The sequence below is a fragment of the Microdochium trichocladiopsis genome, assembly GCF_020744255.1.
Source record: "Microdochium trichocladiopsis strain MPI-CAGE-CH-0230 chromosome Unknown B0I36scaffold_5, whole genome shotgun sequence".
NCBI classification, from domain to species: Eukaryota; Fungi; Ascomycota; class Sordariomycetes; order Xylariales; family Microdochiaceae; genus Microdochium; species Microdochium trichocladiopsis.
In genome coordinates, this window is record NW_025763548.1 from 2,572,400 (window position 1) to 2,593,637 (window position 21,238).

Below are 21,238 nucleotides of genomic sequence, written 5' to 3' on the forward strand. Positions count from 1 at the left end.
TTTGGCTCGGAATATCTCAGATACGCTTGGCCAGTATCCCCCGGGATTTTGCCCGCATTCCGAAGGCTCCGGCGCAGGGCCATGGACAGTGCACCACAGCACCGGCGGAGTCAAAAGCCACCGCACCGAGCAAGGGCGATTAGAGTTTGAGGCTTACCATGGGGACGGACCACGGCAAGGTTGTATACACTTCGTCGGCGGGTCACTCCTAGTGCCGTAAAAAAGTGCAACGTTGGGCAGTTATTTTAATGTCAGGGCTGACAGATGCACTTTGCACTTACAAGCCATGGACGACTTTGCAACTGGCTATCTCGACACGCGAGGGAAAGTGGAATCAACCTGACACAGCGGTGTGGACTCCAAGGTTATGTGTTGCTAATTGTGCAATCCCGAGCGTGAAACGGGGTCCAAGTCAGATATCCAGCGCTCCACGTTTTCGGCAAGCGGTGTTCCTGATCCTTTGCGAAGCATTGCCATGCTCGTGTCATCACCGGAAGCCGCCTAGGTCTCGTCCGATCGAGGTGCCCATATGCTTGTCCCTACTGTCTAGTTGTCCAAGCACGCGGTGGCCCCCAATTACTCTAGGTCAAAGAACTTCTTGAGTACACCAGATGCCTCGGCATAATTTTTCTTGAGATCCGCCAGAGCATCCTTGATGCCCTTTAGGCATACCTCCTCATCAGGCTGTGCATTCTCTCCTGTCGCGTCGAGCTTGTTGCCGAAGTTTTGGATTTTCTCACAATCGACCTTGACCTTGCTCAAACCCAGGGTGGCAGAGCTCCCCTTCAGGTAGTGCCCTAGCTCAGACAGCTTTGTGAGGTTCTTCACGCCTCTGACAAGACAGTAATCAATGTTAGTATATCAGACTTCTGGCACGGGGCGTTTCTGCGGTGCAAGCAGCAAGACGGCCAGAAGCGACTCAACGAAAGAGCGCCCCGAGCACCTCGGGGTGCGAGCCTCGGAGCTGTCAAAGGGGCTTGCAGCGCGCAGCTAACCCCGTGCACGAAGGACGTAAAACATACAGGGCGGTATCGAGCTCATCGAGCGTGGTTTCGGCCTGCGACAGGAAGTCGACAACAATGCCCTTGCTGAAGTCGCGCTCCTCTTCGTCGTCGTCCATCTCTAGGATCTGCTCAAACGTGTCCCGGTCGATGACCTCAGACGGCAAGTCGCGAACATCCATGGTTGCTTATGGTCGGAAGGAGGCCGAAAGATGGTTGCCAGGAAGCCTATCGCAGGGTGCCGGGAGAATGCGTGCCTGGGAGTGGCGCGGTCGCAGGTGAGTATGGTGGTGTACTACCCAGAGGTCGTCGTCGCTGGCTGTCGCAGTCGTCGCCGTCGCGAAAATGCGCAGCAGCTCCCAGGGCGGGGTAGGAAGCGGAAGGGGGGTTTATGTGGAAACGAGAGCTGCCTCGGACGCTCAGTGAGGGCTGCAGCAGGTGGGGTGCGACGGTACTTACCGCAGGATCTAGTGATGCACAACGACGTCGTTGCTCGCAGTATCTGACTGGGAGCAAAAGCCAGAAGCCACGGCGAGTTGAGGGAGCAAGGCGGGAGGAAGAGCGGCGTGTACGGGGCTGGAACGCGGAGAGGCTGGGGAGAAAAGCATAAGGTAAAGTATGTGCCCAAGGAGGTTACCCTCGAGGCCTGGGAGAGGAGCTTGAGAGATCGTCGGTTTCTGGCACTGGCCGAGCGCTACGCAGGCCGTTCGAGCTGTCCAAGGTTGCTCGGCTCAGCGCTAGGCAGCGCGAACAAGGACCCTGCAGCAGGTGCCAGAGATACGTGGAGCGGCGGTGGTGGCTGCATTCATGACGCAGCTGCGTCCCAACCCGTCGACCGCAGGCCGCGCCTTCCATGCCGTTCGCCTGGTCCGGCGCGACATACTGGAAGCTCCCATTTGCGGCACGGCGCCATGTGATGGACAGACAGCATTTCAACCTTCTCGCCCACCCATGGATTGCTGGGAGCTGGCGCCCGCGGATTGCTGGAAACTTCGAAGCTGGGATGCACGCCATCAGTCATCCAAACTGCTCCTGAAGTCTGTCTGTCGTCATTTCCAGCCTGACTCGGGCACCTACATACTGGACGGCTTCGGCCCGGGAGCGACCCCTCTGCCCCTGCTGCACGGCGCGGCCTGCGAGCAGTCTCGATCCAGATCTAAGTTATCTGCCGCTTCACACCCCTCTACCCGCACTGCACCGGCTTCTGCCAGGCCTCTGCGACGAAGCCGTCCATCTGCGCCGTGTGTGCAGCACCCGCTGCCACCCAGCCCTTGATGCCGCCCTGCAGGATGACGCTGCGCATCACTTCACCGCCCTGGCTGTCAATGTAGTCCTGGAACCACCCAGCCGCCCGCGTGCCCCGACCGCTGCTCGAGCCTGGTTTGATGGTGCCCGTCAGCAACTACATACTCGGTCTCGTCACAAACCCACGGGAGGGGAACATCATCTCGGACCCCAGGCCCGGGGGTGGGGGATTCTTACCGCAGTACCAAATGACCTGCTTCACACCCGCCGTCTCAAACAGCTTGTACAATGCGGGGATCGTGGGATAGAGCGACTGAGCAGGGAGGTTGATCGATGTCTTGATGGTTCCGCCCTGCAATGCACAACCGCGGCCTGTCCTCAGTAACAGTTACGGCACATAAAACTCGCAACACACAGCTCAGGCACAGATACGTATGGCTGTGCGCAAGACCTACCTCATAATCGTTGCGGCGCAAGTCGACCAAGACGTAGTCCTTGCCTGCGGTCGCAGTCCTAAGAAGCTCTAACATCTCCTCACGTGACACTGCTCCAGGCTCGGTCGTTCTAGGCGCAGGGAAGGCGGCGTGCCAAGGCTTAGTGTCGTTGGAAGCATTGGTCGTCATGGCTATTCGTGGATTTGAATTTGACGGATAGGAAGTGATTTTGTCTGGTGATTGTGAGTTCTGTTGTATTTCACACAAGACGGCCCTCTCCACACGCTCCTGGCCTGAACAACGATGCCAAGAGCGGCGAGGAAGAAAGTTGTCATGCCCCTCCTCTGATTGGTGCATCGAACTTTCGACGACCCAGCAGACCCACAGTGGCCATCTCAAGAAGGGACTTCGAGCAGTTGTTCAGACGGGGCTTTTTTCTGGTCCACCATATAACTGGTAGATCATACACTCGATCGTGTGTTGGTTTCATCACCTCCCGAGTTCGACATACAGCGTGTCTTTGTGGATTCCGAGGAAAGTCAGCGACCACGTCCGACCACGACTTACCACAAAGACCTGCGACATGACTGTTGAGGCCACTTACACGGCGCATGGCCACAAGTGGAACCATGGCAATGACATCGAAAAGCAAGCCGAGGGTGGTGAACTTCGAGCAAGGAATGGCTCTGTCGCCGTCGGTTCCCCCGAGGATGCGTCTCCCCGTGAGGCGTCAGCAGAGGAAACCAAGCAGAACAACGATAAATCCTCCGTCGTGAAAGCTCTCGGCTGGCTGGACAAACTCCTTGCTCTCTGGATCTTCCTCGCCATGGCCATTGGCATCATACTTGGAAACTTCGTGCCTGGAATATCAGAGGCTTTAGCAAAGGGACAATTCGTGGGCGTCTCAGTGCCAATCGGTCAGTCTTCCCCACCCTAGGAACTCATTATGCAATTTGACTCACACATTGCAATGCACACAGCTGTCGGACTGCTCGTCATGATGTATCCCATCTTGTGCAAGGTCCGCTATGAGACACTACCCGAAGTGTTCTCACATCGCGGCATCTGGAAGCAGATTGGGTTCAGTGTTTTCATGAACTGGGTTGTAGCCCCATTCCTGATGGTGCGTGATTACAGGCATCGACCGAGACAAAACACACGCAGTGGCAAGACGCAAAGTGCTGACTTTTTGGGTCATCAACACAGCTCGCCTTGGCCTGGATGTGCCTTCCAGATAAGCCCGAACTACGCGCGGGACTTATCCTTGTTGGTCTTGGTCGCTGTATTGCTATGGTACGGGGTGTCCGCACGAGCAGAGATGCTAATTCGAGGTTTGGTATGCTGGTGCTGACATACAACGTTTTTAGGTACTCATCTGGACCGATCTTGCAGCTGGTGATGGCGAATACTGCGCCATACTAGTCGCTGTCAACTCGATCCTGCAAATGGTCCTCTTCGCCCCATTGGCAGTCTTCTTCATCCGCGTCATCAGCAGGGATTCGGACACAATCGACATCCAATACGACACAGTGGCCACCAGTGTCGCCGTCTTTCTCGGCATCCCGCTCGCCGCCGCAATGATCTCCCGCTTCGCCCTACGCAAGCTGTTCGGCGGCAAGTGGTACGACGGTGTCTTTCTGCGTTTCGTTGCGCCCTGGTCGTTGATCGGCCTGCTATACACAATCCTTGTGCTCTTCGCGTACCAAGGCCGTCAGGTCGTTCACCAGATCGTCTCGGTGTGCCGCGTATCGGTCCCGCTGATCATCTACTTTGTCGTCATCTTCTTCCTGACGCTCTGGATAACATGGCGTCTCGGCTTCAACTACGCGCTCAGCACGACGCAGAGCTTCACTGCTGCGAGCAACAACTTTGAGCTTGCCATTGCAGTTGCAGTGGCCACCTTTGGACCACATAGCGACCAGGCGCTCGCGTCCACGGTCGGGCCTTTGATCGAAGTGCCCATCATGCTGGGGCTTGTGTATGCTGTCAAGTGGATTAGGCGGAGATGGTGGAAGGACTGATGTGTTGGCCCTGCTCATGGCAAATATCCTCGGTGTTGCCTCTGATACAGCGATCGTTAATTGTCGACATGTCGCTCTGATTATAGAACTGTAAATAAGATATTGGTAGCCTCCTGCAAAGACGGCCCCACGCGCTGATTGTAGTTCATCATCTGCCTCAACGCCTGGCTGGTCAAGTTGTCTCCACCATGAGCTGAAACAGTTGGGTGTTTTTGACCTTGCAGTCGCTCGAGTTCGGACATCCCAGCAGTCTTCGGGCGTCGTTGACGTTGCCGTGTCCTTGTAGACTCGCGATCATGTCGGCTGCCTCGTCGCAGGATGTCATTTCGACCATCTGCCGCGATGTTTGCGGTGGAGGCATCGCAGCAGAGTTTGAGTCCGGTTGTGACGCCGAGTCGGGTTGTGACGATGTCGTCGCCATGGTTCTTGTGTCCGTGCGATAGCAGTCAGGCGTGACTTTCCGGTCCGAGCTCCCATTCCTGCATACACAGCCGTCATCACATTCTTCTTCTTCTTCTTCTCCCTCCTCCTCTTCCGCCACTATTCGCATAATTTGATGATGGCCAGACGTCGCCGTCAATAAGCCACGCACGCCGTCCCCCTCTTCCTCTCCTCTGACAGCTTCTCTTCCAGGTAGGTCCAACCTCATCCCCGAGGCAGTCTTCTTCCACTCCTCATCCAGCCAGCCCTCCACCTCCCCCCTCGCCACGCCAAATCTCCTCTCCAGCAAGCCCATCAGCATCTCGTTCTTCCACGCCACGTACCGCGACGCAGCCTGCATCTCGACCGACGCCTGCACCGCCTGCCCCTCGCGCTCCCGCAGCCTGCGCTCTAGGTCCGCGACGTGCTCGCGCCGCCGCGCGCGCGAGCGCTGCTGGTTGAGCCGGGATTGTGCCGGGTCGGCAGGGACGCGGACCTGTGTGTCCCCCCTTCCTCGTTTAGTATGAGTCCTTTCGGGGATATGTGTTTTTTTTTGTGGTGCACGACGCTCGGAAAGAGGAAGAAGGGGGAGGGAGAGGGATGAAGTGATGGAACTGACCTTGCGCGGCATCCTCGTGTCCGCTTCCCACCACCAAACAACGACCAGGCCAGGGTTTCCCAGATTAGATGTATCGGGCGCAATGAGAAAGGGGGACACTTGCTCTCTCAAGCACTCAAAAAAAGAAATGCTATGTTAAAGGATTCTGTTTGCGATTTCGCGTCGCGAAACGCTGGTCCACCCCTCTTCCTTGGCACCTGTGCGTTCAAAGCCTGACAACTACGACGGCGGGCTTTCGTGTGGAGGCGGGTTGAGGGTCGCGAGGATATGGCGGCTTCGTCGGATATAGGTAATTAAGGCGCAGGCTGATTACATGAACGCAAACACTCTCCTTGCGGCTGAAGGACAGCAGCGCGAGGCGGCATCGGCTATGAGCGCGGAGGTGCGCTGCTGTTGTTGCAGTCTCGAGAAGCATATGTCTGAAGAAGGTAAAGTTGGGTGGCGGCGTAGGAGCAATGTCGTCAAACACTCACACACGCCTAGCGTGGGCGCGGTGGTGGAACCTCTTAAAGCCAAGGTGCCTAGCCTTTTTGCAATCACCCCACGAAAGCCTACTTCTACATGCATGCGCTTGCCGCTGAGCAAGCTATAACCACTGAGCGAAAAAAGAAATTTCAGGCCTGTGCTGGAATCAAGAAGGTTATATCTCATTGCAGTGGGGTTTCACAGAGTAATTGCGTCGTGCTTCCATTGGAACTCTAGATAGAATATGCCGTGCCTTTGATTTTGGTGTATTTGCATGCGGGTATCTTTGCCAAACTCCGAGTACATTCTTTGCAGGTCTCTTGAAACATTGTCCCGCCATATTGGGTGTTTCCTTCTCCCATCTAATGGCCCTTTGCCCTGATTCAGTAGTACCCTTGACCTCCGCCTCGCCCACCCATACCACCCCGCGGGCCACCACGAGGACGGTCATGCCGATTCCGCGGGGTCCAGCCAGGATCAAAATCCGGCCGCCCTCCGCGGCCCATACCTCCCCCGTTGAATGCCGAAGGAGGTCCGCCCCGGCCTCGCGGTCCTCTAGGGGCTGCTCTGGGGCCCCGTGGGCGATCTGGTATATCCTCGGGAATCGTCTCTTCCACCTCGACCTCATGTTCTTCCCAATGGTCCTCGGTGAACTGCTTGACGACGTCGCGCTCGCGGTATGCAGCATCAACATCGAAGACGAATCGGGTGGTGCCGTCCCTGGACCGCTTCACCTCTGCGGCGCGGTTGTTGTTATGGTTATTGTTGTTGCTGGCCGTGGAGGCGTCACCGCGCTCGTCCTCCTTTTCCGACCCCGTCGATGGCGATGGAGGGACGCCGGCCTGTGCGCACTCCTCGCACTGGTGTTGGTATCGCGGACTACTCCGTTCTTCGAGCTCCTTGTTCGCCGCGATCTTGATATCGATAAACGCTTCGAGGTCGAACATGAGCCCGACCCGCGTTGCTTTTGGATAGAGTGTGTACAGATCCAGCAAATCCAACAGGCATTCTAGAACCACGCTTCGATCGGTGTGCCACTTGATACTGGGGTCTTTGATGCGGAATTCGTCAATGTGAACGCCCGTCAGCAACGCCGTGAGCTCAACCACGGCCAAAGACATGGAGAATGTGGTGTGCTTGATGGGCACGTGCGTCTTGTACATGTCGAACGACATGGCGTATGCCACCGCGAAGAAGTCCTTAGCGGCCTGCTCGTCGCTGCCCAGGCGATATTTGACCAGCTTGGCAATGATCTTCTGGGGAAATCGGACACGAAAGTCGAAGCGCAGCGCCTCGAGGACTGCTCGTTCTAGATTGAGCATTGCTTTTGATGGGGCGTCAAAAGTCTGCAGATCGGCCCGTTAGTAGCTCGTCAGGTTCAGGCAGCTGGGCTCTCGACTCACCTTGTCGTCTTGTGTGAGCTGATTGTCAGGGTTCTGCAGGTTCCAGCGAGCGCATGCAATATCCCTGGACTTCTTGTGGGTGTCTTCCACTTTGCAAGCCGTGAAGAGGCAAGCCATTGCGACGTCAGTGTTGTTGAGCTCGTAGTTTGGATGCTTCAGCCGTAATTTGTGGTAGAAGGTGCATGCGGCATTGTACGTCTTTGCAGGGCTGGAAGACGGGGTTGACGTCAGTCTCAATCTAGGACAAAGGGGGAGCCAAGAAGCACTTTGAGAGCTCTTACAGCTGGAGCTTCTCTCTGATCGAGTCTATGAGCTGGATACCCTCGAGCCGGAACTTGGCCTCACGAGCTGGATCGGCACCACGTCGGTCGAGCTTCCTGCGTATCCGTTGCTCCAAGAGATATTGGTGGCTGACCTTGAGGCTGCCAGGATTCGGGCCGGACTGGTCGTTTGGCTTCGGCGAGGCGATCGGCGTGGCATCAGGAGCATCTCGCATGGCGACGTCTCCCGAGCTATTCCGGGCAATGTGTTCGGGGGCCATGGTTTGAGCACAAATGTCGGCTATGGAGGTCGGACACTGGTCGTGGCCGGGCGGATCGAGTGACTGGTGTTGACAGTGGTGGTTCCGTGCTGGACTCGGAGCTGGGAGCAGTAGGCAGCTCGATCTTGACGTGCGAGCTAGATCATGACTTCGGAGCCCGTGTGGTGTGTCACCCAACTGGGCTAGCAGGCGCTGTGCTAAATCGACGAGGTCCCCCAGATATGCGACACATGCACGAAATGTTCCGCGCCGACTGCGAAACCGCGATCATGGCGCGCCGCCCACAGAGGGTCTCTGTGGTATCGATAAGCCCGTCCGCGGCGCCCCAGAGGGCCTAGCCCCCCCGGCGCATCTTGCTACGCTAGCAGGCCAAGCCCCGGAACTCAAAAAGCTACTGGCCATAGCAGGTCATAGCGGACCAGTTGAAACAAGCTCTGTTCTTGCATTTTGTGAGCTGATTGATGGGAACAGTAGAAGCCTCGCGAAGTATTCGCGACCCGGACATGCTCCTCATGCCTGGACAATGGACTCGAGATCCTTGGGTCCTCGCCCTGAAGCCTGATGCTGGGAAAAGACACCAGAGCTCTAGAGGGATGCTGAAGCAGTAACCGGAGAGTGTGGGGGGACTGTGCATGGCCCCCAGCGCGCTTGCCCGCCCTAAACAGCCACCCAGACCCAGCAGTGACGTCTGACGCAGGCGCCGTTTCAAGGCGCACCCGTCGCAGGCATTCCCAACGCCAGTCACGAGGGCCAAAGCGCGCCTCAGCACATCCCTCTCCTGCCGATCTTCCACTTCAGGTTCAAGTCGAGCACATGCAACATCCCTCCTTCCCAGCAACAACTCTCCCACCCACATCTCCTATCAAGGACCTTGACCAACCTCACCTTCATTCACCAGCAGCATCAACAACAAACCATTCCTTGCTGGCCAAGAACGTCCCCCATTCACAATGCCTGCCGCCGCGAGGACACGGTTTTGCCTAACGGCGCTGGCCACGGTCGCCATCGTTCCCGCCCTCGCCCGGCCCTCAGTCGTCCAGCCTGCCACCACCCGCACACAACGAAGCAGCGACTCGGCGGCGTGGTCCGCCCGTGATTCAGACGGCGACGATACGCCACTGCCCGTGGTCATCTGGCATGGCCTGGGCGACAACTTTGCCGCCAAAGGGCTGCAGTCCGTCGGCGATCTCATCGAGGACATCAACCCAGGCACCCTCGTCTACTACATCCGCATGGACGAGTCGCCCTCCTCGGACCGCTCTGCCACCTTTTATGGCAACGTCACCGAGCAGATCGCAAAGGTCTGCGACGACCTCGCCTCCCACCCCATTCTCTCGACCGCCCCGGCCATTGATGCCGTCGGCTTCAGCCAGGGCGGCCAGTTCCTGCGCGGCTACGTCGAGCGCTGCAACTTCCCGCCCGTCCGCAGCCTCATCACCTACGGCAGCCAGCACAACGGCATCGTCGACTACCGCGCCTGCACCGCCACCGACTGGCTGTGCCGCGGCGCCATGGCCCTCCTTCACGGCCAGACCTGGTCCGACTGGGTCCAGTCCCGTCTCGTGCCGGCGCAGTACTTCCGCGACCCCGCGGACCTCGACTCGTACCTCGAGCACAGCAACTTCCTCGCGGACATCAACAACGAGCGCCTCCTCAAGAACAAGACGTACGCGCACAACCTCGCCAGGCTCGAGAACTTTGTCATGTACATGTTTGCCCAGGACACCACCGTGATCCCCAAGGAGACGGGCTGGTTCGAAGAGGTCCTGGGCGCCGACGTCGTCCCCCTCCGCTCCCGCGCCATCTACAAGGAGGACTGGATTGGCCTGCGCGCCCTCGACGACAAGGGCGGCCTGCGCTTCCGCAAGACGCCCGGCGACCACATGCAGCTCAGTGACAAGTCTCTGGCCGAGGCGTTTAAGACATTCTTTGGCCCCGAGGGCAAGAAGTTCCCGTCCGAGGAGCAAGCAGAGGTTGGGGAGCTGTGAAAGCATGGGGCCTGTTCCACTTTTCCTTTTGTTCTCTTATCGCTTGTTGAGGGTTCTTCTGCACGAGTCGCGCCCTGGTTCTTTTGGTTTTTTTGTTGCATATTTTTGGCGTTCAATAAGCATGACCTTTTAGGGAGGCAATCTGGGCTTTCCCCTTGTACTTCTGTAGTGAGCTGGAGTGTTGCGAGGATCTCTGCACATAGTGAAGCAACGAACGCCCTTACTGGCATGTAAATCATCCCGACTGAAGCGGACACCTGTCACTGTAACCATGACCATATAACACGCCCGATGTGCTCGCCAGTGCTCCAAAAGAAGACTCAAAATGCTGCTGCTGTATAGTGACACCGACCAATATAGACTATATTTTACGAATGAGCCCTACCAAAACATGCATGCAAGCAAGCCAGGGCGAAGAGCAAACACGCGAACGCCGTCCAACGCCATGAGTTTTATCTCGTTGTGGTCGTCTCTTTGAGATAAAATATGCAATCTTCCCCCATCGGTCTTCCCCAGTCTCCATTTTCCCCCTTACTTCGAAGCTTTCAAAGGTCTCACTTCTCCCTGCCTCTCGTCATTGCTCGAGCGAGACCCCTCAATTTGGTGATGGGCGGTACCGAGTAAAGACTTTTTAGACATCGACGGCCTTCTTGGCCGCCTTCTTCTGCTTCTTGAGCGCGGCCTTGCGCTCGGCAATCTCCTTGTCGAGCTTGTCGTCGCTGGCGGCCTTGCTGTCAGTAGCAGCAGCACCGCTGCCGCCGCTGATCTTGCCCTTGCCCTTGCCCTTGCCGCCAGTCTTGACCTCGGGGAGGAGCTTGCCCTCGACCTCGGACTTTTTCGACTTCTTCGCGGCGGCGGTGGTGGTAGTGGCCGACTGCTCGTCGTCCCCGTCCCCGGAAGCCTTGCGCTTCTTGCCAATGTTGGCCTTTTCACTGCTGCTGCTGCTCTTCCTCTTGCTGTCCTTGTCGGCGGCGGCGGCAGCCTCGAGGGCCTTGGCCTCCTCGGAGCCATCGGCGAGGATGTCCTTGTCGGCGTCGACCCACAGCTCCTCGGTGAGCCAGATGGGCAGGGCCGCGGTGGTCGGGCCCTTGACGTAGAGGCCGCGCACGTTGTTCCACTTGCCCGGGACGAACTTGCTGACCAGAGCGCCCGCGACCGCGTCGACGTTGGCGGCGACCTGCTCGGCCGTGAAGCTGCCCAGGCCCACGCGGACCGCCGTGTTGGTCGTGGGTGAGAGGTTGACCAGAGCGGACGACAGTGCCTTGGAGATCTCGGCCGCGAGCTGCGGGGCTGTGCAGGCGTTGCCCGGGTTCTCGTCCGACTTGGCCTGCTTGGGCGCACGCTTGCCGTTCTCGGACGGCCGGGTCGCGTGAATGGTCACGGGGATCGGGCGCTTCGCGGTCGACTTGTAAAAGGTCTTGCCGAGGGTGGCCGGGAGGCGGTTGATGATGCGCGAGTCGCCGAGGAAGACGTCGTGCTCGGCAAAGAGGGCGCGCTGGGCCTCGAACGTCTTGAACTTGGCCTTGAGCTTGTTGTAGTCGATGACACGGGTGATCTGCTTGCGCAGGTCCGCAGGGAAGGCGTCCGAGGCGACGAGGTTCTTGAAGGCGCGCTGGGGCTCCGCGGTGATGAGGCACACGGCCAGGTTCGGGTCGGTGTTGAGCGAGTGCGGCAGGGCAATCTTGCCGGGCTTGAGAGACCGCGTGTCCGAGATGTGCCGCTTCGTCGTCAGCGTCAGCCAGATGGGCTCCTCGCCAGCGGCGGCCTCGTCGTCGTCGTCAGCAAGCAGGTCCTTCTTGGGGGCGTTTTCAGCAGTCTCCTTGGCAGCCTTCTTCATGTGCGCCAGTAACGCCTTGGACGCCTTGAGGGTCTGTGAGAGAAAATCTCCATGTCAGCAAAACGTGTCTGCAAGGCAAGTGTACAAGACTGGAGGTACATGGGCAGCATTCATGGAGCGACGAACCTGATCGGGGTTGACCTTGGACACGGTCGTGTCTGACCGCAGAGCCATTTCTTTGGAGGGCGCCATGATGACTGGCAGTGTGGTGTCGTGCTGTGGTGTTGGAATTGGCACGGCTGGGGGAAGACTTGAGCTGTTCCTGAGAAGAAGAGGCCCGCGAGGTATCAGGTAGTCGGTCGCGCGCGCAGTCGACTTTTTTTGCCGGCGATTTGCTAGTACACTGGCCCAGCGTTGAATACAGCAGCGCAGCTCGGCCGCCAGGCCCGTGGGGCAGAAATTTTCTAGGGGACCTACTATGGTACAGCCAAAAAGTCGAGCTCCAGACAGCCGATAAGGACGATAAGCCAGTCTAGCAGCACCTCGCGTCCAGCCAATCAGAGCCAACAGCCTGCTAGCAGCTCTTCTCTTTCAGCAAAGTCGAGTTTGGGACCTCGAACAGCTCCCATTCCACTGCATTACGCCCGGTCGTGTCCTGTGCTATGGTCATGACGGCGGCGATGGCTCAAGAACTGGTGGGAAGATGCTGAAAGCTGCTTGTGACGATGTGCATGGAGGTGCGTCAGCCTGGATATATTCACGGAGCAGGGAAAGTCGAAGCTACAACGGCACCAATACTGATGACCACCCTCTTGGGTCGATATACGGAATGGCAGACACCAGCTCTGTCTGCGAGGGCATATTCCTGTGCCTGCCTGCCCGATGCCCGACTTGCGCATGTGTGGCAAGGAGTCGTGCGAGAACCACTGGTCTAACCGACCGTTGCACCCGTCCGTAAGTGCGCAGGGCTTCACAAGGCTGGACCCTGGACCGCCCTGTCCACCACCGACGAATGCCTTCATGCCCGTTGACTCGGCTGACTCGCAGACGCGGCATGCCTGCTTCAAAGTGCAGTCATCACTGCTCCGGACGAGAGCAACGGCACACTAGCACGCCTCCGTCTGCATGGGTCAGCTAGCAGAGGAGGGGGGTTTCTCGCAGTGACCTGGATGGTACTTGTTGTCAATGTCAACTCCTTCCCCGTACCCTTCCCCCACGGGCAACTGTCAAAGGCGAAACACACGGAGGCGGACACATTATCGATCTGCCACCGCTGGATGTGTGGCACGCTTCCCCCCGAGCCAATGATATTCCACTCATCCCGGCGTGGAGATGGCAGACGAGGGCGGCGAGGCAAAATTACAAGCACTAGAGCTCAAAAAGCGACAGGGTGGCGTGGCTGCATGTCTATCCCGCACCTTCTCCTCTCCTGTCGGCATTGTCCCCCGCGGAAGTGGAAACCGGCGATCTGCCAGATCGTCTACAGACCAGGTTGCGAAACTTGCTGAGCTTGCGAGCCCGAGGGGACATCTGGGTCGCCGCTTGAGCGAGGCGTGACGAGGCTAGGGGGCTAGCACTTTATTAGAGTGCAACAAAGCGGCATTGTGGGCATCTCGGAGCTGTCGCTCGCAAACGACTGCCTCAAGCAGGAGGAACGCTTGTCGAAAACAAGTTTACCATTGGCAACCTCGGCGCTTCGCCGTTGCCTCGCCAGGCCGCCCCCCACGATGGGTTGCCGTCAGGCGGGCCAAGCGCTGTGTATCCTTGCAGGATGGACCTTGGATGACCCGCCGCTGCGACATGACCCTGCAACGACGTTTGTCCCGCTCGAAGCCCGCTCGCCAGGGATCTGGTCAAGTGTTTGCTGCACCGGAGTATCCGGTTAGCCGTCATTGCAGCCTGGCAGCTCTGAACGGTGGATGCCTGCGACTTCTATGATTCTGGATGGAGGCTGAGAGAGCGAAAGATGGGCCAAACTTAGTGGGTGTCGGACTACCTCGGCTCTGTGTGCATGCTGTCTATATCCGCACTCTTCTGCTGCATCCGCATGAGCTGCCAGGTTGACTCCCTTGTCACGGTGCTTGTGCTTTGCCATAATCACCCAGCACTCAGCGCACTCATCTGCACCACCACTCATATCAAGGCTGTTCCAGGCAATGGGTTTGTGCTTCCCCGCAGTGGCGACACCCTGGCCTGGCCAGTCTGTTCTGCTTGTCCGGCCTGGCCCCCAAGGCTTGGCTGCTTGTCTGCCACACTTTGTTCCTGTGATCGCCTCCCTTGTCAGGTGACGTGGAACCAAGAACTTTGGGGCTGGGCGAGATGACTGTTGTTCCTCCCCTTCGGCCCTAGCTTGCAGCCCATCATCCTCCATCCTTCACACACCCTGACCAGGGTGGATAATGTGCCGAGCAGTGGATCAGGTGCGCCATCGTGCATCGCTGACTGAGGCCGTCGTGAATTCTCCCCAACTTGCCATCTGTGGATTTGCAAAGCCTGGCCGTGCCCATGCCCGGGATGGCCTCGTGGCTGGCGTATGGTACCTGCTCGGGTGCTGCTTGGTCTGGTATCGCCTTGGATGGCGCTTCAACTAATTATGTGTCCCGGTGTTGACGACATGGAGGTGGACGGCGGTGAGGAGCGGAATCCGAAGCAACGCCACAGGGGCTCAAGCGAGATTCCGAGGTGGTTGTGCATGTTTGGAGTCGACGTGCGCAGGACAAAGTTGACCAGGGCCACGCCATGGATCGGAAAGCCAAGAACCTCTCTTTCCTCCAGTGATTGCTCACATTTCCAATGTGGGTGGTGAGATGGCCGTAGTCGTCACGCCCATTGCGCCGCGTGTCGTCGATATTGATTCATGTAGGATGGAACGGCCTCCAATGGGGGCAGGTGGCTGCGGAGAAGAGCTGCCCGATTCAGCTCCATCTCCCTGCATGCATACGCCCTAGCGTACCTACATACTTGGTTGCTGGGCTGCAGACTATGCTATGCATGCAAGTATATCGTCGCCGTACATTGGCGGCCGCCCAGCACGTGTTGTCGACAGCGGGACTCCAAGACCGGGACGCGCACGATGCATCCGATGTGCGAAGTCACTGCTCCATGGTGCAGTGCCAGCAAGGGGGATCGGGCTTTGCTGAGTGCAGTGATTGGACACCCCCTAATGATCGCGGCTTTTTGAACAGTCCGTCTCCGGCAAGATTCTTCATGAAGCCTGTCGCGACCACCTCCCAGTCCGAGGCTTGAACTGGACAGACCCATCACTAACCGCCCCATGCTTGCCTATAAGGCCTCTCTTATATACCTTTGTGCCCATGTGCGTAGGAATGCCCAGCACTAAATTCCAGCAGAATTCAGGCACACCCGAGCTTGTGACGGAGCATGCATGCCGTGCTTGCAGGGCTGGCGAAGACGGGAGGTTTGACCTCGCGCCATCAGGTCAGCTCGCTCAGGTGGTCCCATGAAGCAGATGTGCCGTCTATTATTGGCATGCATAACATCGAAGATGTAGAACCGGGCAGCAGCATTGGAATGGCCAGACCGCTCGGATGTGTAGAGCAAAATACTTAGGCGCCTTATATCTAGGCCGCGGAATGGCCAGACAATACATGGATGATGAATCTTCTTGAGCGATCGAGTCACGTCGTCTTCCAAGACCAGCAAGACGACGACGTGACTCCAACAGAAGAGAGTCTGGCTTTGCTGCTCCTTGTGCAAACCCAAGCTAGCAACAATGTTGGGCGGACTATCACGTTGCATCCGCCTTCACTGTGGTGTCATCCAGGAGGACCTCAATGGCGGTGGATCCCTGTTTGATCCCGATCCGGCCATCTCCTCGCGGATAGGCACGCATAGCATTTTGTGGTTGGGATAGTGTCGTGTGAAGGCTTTCTGTCCCATGTTGTTCCTCTTGAAATAAGGTTTTGGGCTGAGGTGGGTGCTTGTGCTCGTTTGTCACTCTCCTTCAAGGCTGATTGGCCATACATGAGCCCGACTCGCAGCACGAAAGGGTTGAAAGGAACGTTGTCCCTGGATAATAGACCGTGTGCCGCGCTACAGAGATCGAGCCCCCTACCTGTCGGCTTCATGCCTCTGCTATCGGCGTGGCCATGTTAATGGTTTTTGTCCCAGGCACATTCGATAATACGAGATGCACCAGAACTAGAGCGAATCCAGCAGCCTACACAACCGTTTGCCGCGAGTTGCCAAGTATACCAATGGCCACTGATGGGTTGCACTGTGGTTGCTTGCCGTTCCTGACGGTCATTCAGGGGGTAAATATTGCACTGCCGAGCATCCTGGATTTTGCAATATCGATGATCTTTGAGGGTGACGACGCTAACACAAGGGTCTGTAGGCCACAACCCGGAGAGCGGTGCTCGAAGTCAGAACCACCGAAGATGCGGTATGTTTGTGTGCACATGCTCAGGTCCGGACCTGACAGACCGCCTCAAGGTCCATCTTTTTTAATCATCAAACGTGAAGACGCCGAGGGAAATGCTGTTTGAAGGCTGCGGTCGAATTAGGGAGGGCTCGCCAAGCATCCACATTCTGACCCTGGCCTAGCTCGGGTGCGGTGTACCTTAAGGTATGAGAGGTAGGAAAATCTTATGGACAGGGGAAAAGAGACCCAAATTGTGACGATAGATGTGACGCACAAGAGCGGGCATACGGGCTGGATGTCGCAATACAAGATGCACAGCACTCAGTCAGGCCAACTTGGTGTATCATATTCAAGGCTGCTCACAATGTAGAAGCACGACTTCTGGGCGGGGAAGGCGACTGCCACTTGAAACACACCTCAAAGCTGATACTGCCCACGTTCGGTAGTCCCCTGCAGAATCGAAACCAGAGTGTCGCGCACAGCCACTATCTCAGTCGAATAGAATTGAGCCTTGCGAGCATGTGGCAGAAGGGCAACCGAAGACACCAAAGGTGCCGTAATCATCATCCTACAGCGTACGTAGTAATGTGACGGCTGCTGCTGCTGACTTTCGCCGTCTTGAAACGGGATGCTTGACAAGCCCAACAAAGTGAAATGGCACACCCTTGCATGCGGTCCATTAAAAGACAAGGTACCTCTGTTGGGGCGCGGAATCGGCGCCACAAAGTGTGCAATCCTCCTGAGCATGTTATATTTCGGCGATCGTATTGACATGCTCGTCGGCTGCTGGTGCGCCCACGGCGGGTCTTCATGCAGCGATGCGCACACAAACTTCGCTCCGAGTGCCGTCTGTGTTGCAGGTCAAGTACCGTCGAGGTCGAACAACACGTCATGACGAGGAGAACAAGAACCTGAGTGCAGTGGAATCCTATCAGCTGCAAGCTGGCAGGGACCAGGTGCTTTGCAGTGTGACTGGGAACGTTTCGCACGTTATTATGCTGCAACAACTTCCGGAGCGGGAGTACGGAGCCGGGCATAGTTGTAACGATGTGCGAAGCACTTTGACCATGAATGTGGGCTTAGTCACCACGAGACAGGGCCACTCCTCCGAGGTCGAGGTCAACAGCGGCATCGACGAGGTTTGGTCAAGCCCGAGCCAAGCGATTTAGCCTCAACGGCGCTTCTAAATTTGCCAGGAAGCGAGGACGTGCGCAAAATCGGCTGACGTCAAACGGCTGATACAGTACAGAAAGATGAGCCGACGGTTCGAGGTCACGGCAGAGGACGGGCTTTCTAGCGTGCAGGTCGAAATCAAACCAGCCATGGAGGTACTGCGTCCAAAAAGGAGCTGGGGACGCACGCGCGCCATCTTCCTCAGCCATTGCTGCCAGCCCTGGCTGCCGACGGTGGCTACAGCGGAGCATTCGACCGGCGGCTACTCGGAGCCTGTCAAACATGAGGTGCCCACAGAAGCTGCGAACTGGTGCAGCCGACTATGGCACTAAGCCCCTGAGCAGCTTGACGGCAGAGGGTCTTGGTCGCGGGTTCAGATCTGAGATTGAAGACTGGCTTGAAGTGTTGCGGGTCCCGGGGCGATAGCGCTGCTTTCCACCCCACCAGCAAGATATTGATGGTTCCTGGGTGGCTGATGTGGCGAGTCATTTTGCGCTGTCGGCAAATATCTATCTTGTGCAACTGAAGGTTCGGGATAATACTGGCGTGATGGCCACAGTCGTCTCAATGTCTTGGTTGTCCGAACGGATCGAAAGTCGTGTCGACCAGTTCCTGCATCCTGCCCGGTGCATGGCTGGCGCCTTTCCTGCCTGACAGGATGGCGAGGATAGCAACCTCGCGGTGGCGTTCGGGTTTTGAGGAGCAGGGGTCATGCTGGCCCTTGCAGATGCCCCAGCTCTATCCCGACCCTTGTGGGCCAGGTGACCTGAGGGATACTTGCAATGACTGTCGAGCATGTGCTTTTGCCAACGTAGTATGGTGCCCATGGACATGCGGAGATTCCTGACGGTGGAGAGGGTCCAGCCACACCACTCCCGAGCTTGCAGCCAATGTCCTCCTAGTGCCGCCCCGGGGTCTGCCAGTGAGGGAACAAAGAGGTGCCTGTCTTAAAGAGTTGGGGATCCCCCAGCACGATTACTGTGCTGGACCGCATTCCAGCTGCCAGAGGCCGTAATCCTCTTCTTGCTTACGACCGCACACACCATCTCTGCTTGTTCAAGGTCGTTATGTTTGCTGGGCCTGACTTGAGCTGAGCTCAACAACGCGTGGTCCCTGGGCTGGAAACCTCATTCGTGTTCAGCTTTCTTTCTCCCGGCAAGCTGTGTCTTGTCTGGTGCCTGGAAGCACCATGGAGTCTCTGTAAGTGGGAGTCTGGTCGACGTGACCATCGCGAGCCGTCTTCGTCATGTCGTTGGCTAACCACTGGTGGTTTGCTGCTGCAGTGCAATCACGACGGACTGCATCACACTAGGAAGCGCCGTTGCCAAGGCGACATGGCTGCTCAACGCAGTTGTCAGGGAGGTACGAGAATCGCGCTCGGTGCTCGACAACTTGTCTCGCGAGCTTCACTCTCTCGAGGGTGTGCTGGATCTGCTGCAAGAGGACGCCGAGTCATTCCCACAGGAGCTTGCCGCCGATACGCCCGTGATACTTGAGCGGTGCCAGAGCGTCGTGGATGAACTAGATGCCCATCTGTCCCTGTTGAACCAGCCAGAGCTCTCGAGCCAGGAACGTCGGCGACGGTGGTTCGAGACGGGCAAAGACGAATCTATTGTCCTGCAGAAGAGGATAGCTGCACATCGGGCAGTTCTGGGCCTGGCGATAGACCTGGTGGGAGCGTAGGTCCTTCCCCGTTTGCCCAGCGGGGCTGCTGTGCTTTGCTGCTGCCACTGGAGACAATCTAGCTGACTCCTGACCAACTCCGCTGTGCAGCACCGCCATACGCGAGATCCGCCTCGAGGCTGAGGCCGGTCGGCCTACCACCATCCAGAGGCGTGCTAATGCCGCCGACGCCTTTAGCGACATTGCGCGCATCCTCAACGAAATGGAGGATGTCTACGCCCAGACCAAAGAGCTCGAGACTGACGGCGCCCCTTCTCCTCTCCACCACTACATCATGACCGTCAAGGCTCATGTCGAGGCCGTCCTGAGCAGCGCCGACCTCGCGGAAGCAGACGAAGGCGCGTTTGTTTCGGGTAAGGAGCTCTTTCCGGCATACATAGGAGACGGCCCGGACAGCGCCATCTCGATTAATGAAGAACCTCTTCGCAAGACGCTCCAGGAGGCTCTTGCGAACAAGTCCGCCGACGCAGAAGCTCGCAGCCATTCGGACGATGATCTTGGTCGCCGCAACGGACCCAAGTACGGAACATATCTGGACGTGGACGGCGATGGCGACGATGGCTCTTCAATGATTGAAAGCGTTTCCGTCAACGAAATCATAGAGACAATCACACCTCGTCCACGGGACGACATGGCGGGCTTTATTGAGGCACAGGGCAGCCTCAGTACTCCGTCCAGTAGGCCGCCAACACCACCACCGAAAGATGTGAAGCGTCTCGAAGCAGCGCGGAACAACATGGTGTCTCCATTCCTCGAACTCGACCGGCACCCGGAACCAGTCGTCAGCAACTACGGCGTGTTTACGGAGATCACGTCGAACACCCGCAAGCAGTCGTCCGGTACAGGTGGGAAGCTCGACAGGATTTTTGGCTCCCAGCGACGCAAACCAAAGCTGCGACTCAACCTGATGCCCGGCGATGACTTGCGTTACGTCCCCGGGAGCCAGCTGTCACCAAGGCCTGGCACACAATCAACGCAATCAGGCTCTTCCTCGGAGAACATGTCCGTGGAGTTCCGGCCATCAACGCCTGTTATCAAGGCCAGCCTGGTGCGGCGGTCCAGCAAGCGGCTCTCGGTGTCTCTCAAGAAGCTGCCATTGTGGTCCCCGACTGATCTTGAGGAGACAGCCGAGGGCACTGAATTTGCGACCGTCTTTGGGGTTTCACTGCAGAGGAGCATGGCTGTGGCCAAGGGCACGTCCAAGACACATCACGGGGACAATGGCGGCTCCTCGCGCCGTGACTTCCCGCTCTGCATGCAGAAGAGCTGCTTCTTCATCAAGCAAGAGGGCATAGGGGCTCCAAACCTCTTTGCGGACGCAGGGGATGGCCACCGGGTCCGCCGGCTCAAAGACGCCTTCGCACGGCCACCGACTTATGGTAACGATGTGAACTGGTCGCACTACACGGTCTATGACGCCGCAGATTTGATTCTTTTGTTTCTATCACAGCTTCCCAAGCCTCTCGTGTCAGAATCAATCGCCAAGCGATGGGTTGTACTGGCGAGACAGTCGACCTTGAGTGGTGCTCTCAGCAATCGGTTGGAACAATGCATCGACTTCTGGGAGGAGGCATTGAGCAGTCTGCGCGGACCACATCGAAGCTTGTTCAAGCTGCTGTTGAATTTATGGGCAGACATCGCAGATGCATCGGAGGTTAACGACATGACAGCCGAGCGCCTCGCGGCCGCCGTGATCAAGCCGTTGATGCACATCCACCCAGAAAAGTACGACACCGATTTTATCCTTGCGCTTGCATATCTTATTCGCAAGAGGGGTGAATACATTGAGATCATGAAGTCGGACAAGAAGACTAGCGAGATTGCGAGGATTACACGCATCAGCCGTATCCAAGGCTTTTAAGCCATTTACTCGCGGCTACAGGCTCGTCACTGCGCGACGAGTATCGCTTGTGGACGTCCCTCGTTGCGAGAGGGTCACCCACCCCTTATGTTAATCACCCATGCCGGACGGTTGCCATAACCCAATCTCAACCTCTGAGCTTTCTTATATACTGTGCTCTCTCTTGTGTAGTTGCTGGACAGACGATAAGGGAGAGAGGATAGTCACGCCCTTGCTTCCCCAT

General features: G+C 57.5%; 11 protein-coding genes across 11 annotated transcripts; 5 read left to right on the forward strand and 6 right to left on the reverse strand.

Moving 5' to 3' along the window:
- Positions 1 to 576: 576 nt before the first annotated feature.
- On the reverse strand, positions 577 to 1,183 carry B0I36DRAFT_349456 (signal transduction histidine kinase; the record flags this gene model as incomplete). The annotated part of the gene is made up of 2 exons (XM_046156797.1): positions 577 to 832; positions 1,023 to 1,183. The coding sequence occupies 2 exons, from the start codon at positions 1,181 to 1,183 to the stop codon at positions 577 to 579; spliced, it is 417 nt and encodes a 138-aa protein (XP_046013053.1).
- Positions 1,184 to 2,184: 1,001 nt separating this feature from the next.
- On the reverse strand, positions 2,185 to 2,869 carry B0I36DRAFT_374314 (Rhodanese-like domain-containing protein; the record flags this gene model as incomplete). The annotated part of the gene is made up of 3 exons (XM_046160262.1): positions 2,185 to 2,378; positions 2,484 to 2,598; positions 2,702 to 2,869. The coding sequence occupies 3 exons, from the start codon at positions 2,867 to 2,869 to the stop codon at positions 2,185 to 2,187; spliced, it is 477 nt and encodes a 158-aa protein (XP_046013054.1).
- Positions 2,870 to 3,150: 281 nt separating this feature from the next.
- Positions 3,151 to 4,787, forward strand: B0I36DRAFT_122249 (sodium bile acid symporter family-domain-containing protein). Its single transcript, XM_046148056.1, has 4 exons — positions 3,151 to 3,597; positions 3,661 to 3,803; positions 3,887 to 3,973; positions 4,048 to 4,787. The coding sequence occupies exons 1-4, from the start codon at positions 3,264 to 3,266 to the stop codon at positions 4,699 to 4,701; spliced, it is 1,218 nt and encodes a 405-aa protein (XP_046013055.1). The 5' UTR covers positions 3,151 to 3,263; the 3' UTR covers positions 4,702 to 4,787.
- On the reverse strand, positions 4,558 to 5,849 carry B0I36DRAFT_122193 (uncharacterized protein). Its single transcript, XM_046148055.1, has one exon. It carries the CDS (start codon positions 5,750 to 5,752, stop codon positions 4,874 to 4,876), a length of 879 nt encoding a protein of 292 aa, XP_046013056.1. The 5' UTR covers positions 5,753 to 5,849; the 3' UTR covers positions 4,558 to 4,873.
- Positions 5,850 to 6,365: 516 nt separating this feature from the next.
- On the reverse strand, positions 6,366 to 8,364 carry B0I36DRAFT_323807 (uncharacterized protein). The gene is made up of 3 exons (XM_046154022.1): positions 7,890 to 8,364; positions 7,609 to 7,816; positions 6,366 to 7,551 (listed from the first exon to the last, which is right to left on the reverse strand). Exons 1-3 carry the CDS (start codon positions 8,147 to 8,149, stop codon positions 6,589 to 6,591), a joined length of 1,431 nt encoding a protein of 476 aa, XP_046013057.1. The 5' UTR covers positions 8,150 to 8,364; the 3' UTR covers positions 6,366 to 6,588.
- A 417-nt stretch (positions 8,365 to 8,781) lies between these two features.
- On the forward strand, positions 8,782 to 10,137 carry B0I36DRAFT_374316 (palmitoyl-protein thioesterase 1; the record flags this gene model as incomplete). The annotated part of the gene is made up of 2 exons (XM_046160263.1): positions 8,782 to 8,830; positions 9,251 to 10,137. 2 exons carry the CDS (start codon positions 8,782 to 8,784, stop codon positions 10,135 to 10,137), a joined length of 936 nt encoding a protein of 311 aa, XP_046013058.1.
- Positions 10,138 to 10,768: 631 nt separating this feature from the next.
- On the reverse strand, positions 10,769 to 12,166 carry B0I36DRAFT_363075 (ribosomal protein L1p/L10e family-domain-containing protein; the record flags this gene model as incomplete). Its single annotated transcript, XM_046158748.1, has 2 exons — positions 10,769 to 12,007; positions 12,101 to 12,166. 2 exons carry the CDS (start codon positions 12,164 to 12,166, stop codon positions 10,769 to 10,771), a joined length of 1,305 nt encoding a protein of 434 aa, XP_046013059.1.
- A 402-nt stretch (positions 12,167 to 12,568) lies between these two features.
- B0I36DRAFT_323809 (uncharacterized protein) lies at positions 12,569 to 13,090 on the forward strand. Its single transcript, XM_046154023.1, has 2 exons — positions 12,569 to 12,868; positions 12,989 to 13,090. Exons 1-2 carry the CDS (start codon positions 12,618 to 12,620, stop codon positions 13,050 to 13,052), a joined length of 315 nt encoding a protein of 104 aa, XP_046013060.1. The 5' UTR covers positions 12,569 to 12,617; the 3' UTR covers positions 13,053 to 13,090.
- Positions 13,091 to 13,575: 485 nt separating this feature from the next.
- B0I36DRAFT_323810 (uncharacterized protein) lies at positions 13,576 to 14,740 on the reverse strand. The gene has a single exon (XM_046154024.1). It carries the CDS (start codon positions 14,283 to 14,285, stop codon positions 13,797 to 13,799), a length of 489 nt encoding a protein of 162 aa, XP_046013061.1. The 5' UTR covers positions 14,286 to 14,740; the 3' UTR covers positions 13,576 to 13,796.
- A 2,376-nt stretch (positions 14,741 to 17,116) lies between these two features.
- B0I36DRAFT_349462 (uncharacterized protein) lies at positions 17,117 to 17,803 on the forward strand (the record flags this gene model as incomplete). Its single annotated transcript, XM_046156798.1, has 2 exons — positions 17,117 to 17,437; positions 17,543 to 17,803. The coding sequence occupies 2 exons, from the start codon at positions 17,117 to 17,119 to the stop codon at positions 17,801 to 17,803; spliced, it is 582 nt and encodes a 193-aa protein (XP_046013062.1).
- An 857-nt stretch (positions 17,804 to 18,660) lies between these two features.
- B0I36DRAFT_349463 (uncharacterized protein) lies at positions 18,661 to 21,015 on the forward strand (the record flags this gene model as incomplete). The annotated part of the gene is made up of 3 exons (XM_046156799.1): positions 18,661 to 18,671; positions 18,755 to 19,150; positions 19,245 to 21,015. 3 exons carry the CDS (start codon positions 18,661 to 18,663, stop codon positions 21,013 to 21,015), a joined length of 2,178 nt encoding a protein of 725 aa, XP_046013063.1.
- Between the last annotated feature and the right edge of the window lie 223 nt (positions 21,016 to 21,238).

Excerpts from the sequence above, each read along its gene's own strand:
- B0I36DRAFT_122249 (XM_046148056.1), top strand. The coding sequence starts at position 3,264 with ATGACTGTTGAGGCCACTTACACGGCGCATGGCCACAAGTGGAACCAT. Across the intron at positions 3,804-3,886 it reads TTGTAGCCCCATTCCTGATG|CTCGCCTTGGCCTGGATGTG; the intron begins GTGCGTGATTAC and ends TCATCAACACAG. Across the intron at positions 3,974-4,047 it reads TTGGTCGCTGTATTGCTATG|GTACTCATCTGGACCGATCT; the intron begins GTACGGGGTGTC and ends CAACGTTTTTAG.
- B0I36DRAFT_122193 (XM_046148055.1), bottom strand. The coding sequence starts at position 5,752 with ATGCCGCGCAAGGTCAGTTCCATCACTTCATCCCTCTCCCTCCCCCTT.
- B0I36DRAFT_323807 (XM_046154022.1), bottom strand. The coding sequence starts at position 8,149 with ATGGCCCCCGAACACATTGCCCGGAATAGCTCGGGAGACGTCGCCATG. Across the intron at positions 7,817-7,889 it reads ATCAGAGAGAAGCTCCAGCT|CCCTGCAAAGACGTACAATG; the intron begins GTAAGAGCTCTC and ends CCCGTCTTCCAG. Across the intron at positions 7,552-7,608 it reads AGCTCACACAAGACGACAAG|ACTTTTGACGCCCCATCAAA; the intron begins GTGAGTCGAGAG and ends GCCGATCTGCAG.
- B0I36DRAFT_323809 (XM_046154023.1), top strand. The coding sequence starts at position 12,618 with ATGCTGAAAGCTGCTTGTGACGATGTGCATGGAGGTGCGTCAGCCTGG. Across the intron at positions 12,869-12,988 it reads ACCGACCGTTGCACCCGTCC|TCATCACTGCTCCGGACGAG; the intron begins GTAAGTGCGCAG and ends TTCAAAGTGCAG.
- B0I36DRAFT_323810 (XM_046154024.1), bottom strand. The coding sequence starts at position 14,285 with ATGGAGGATGATGGGCTGCAAGCTAGGGCCGAAGGGGAGGAACAACAG.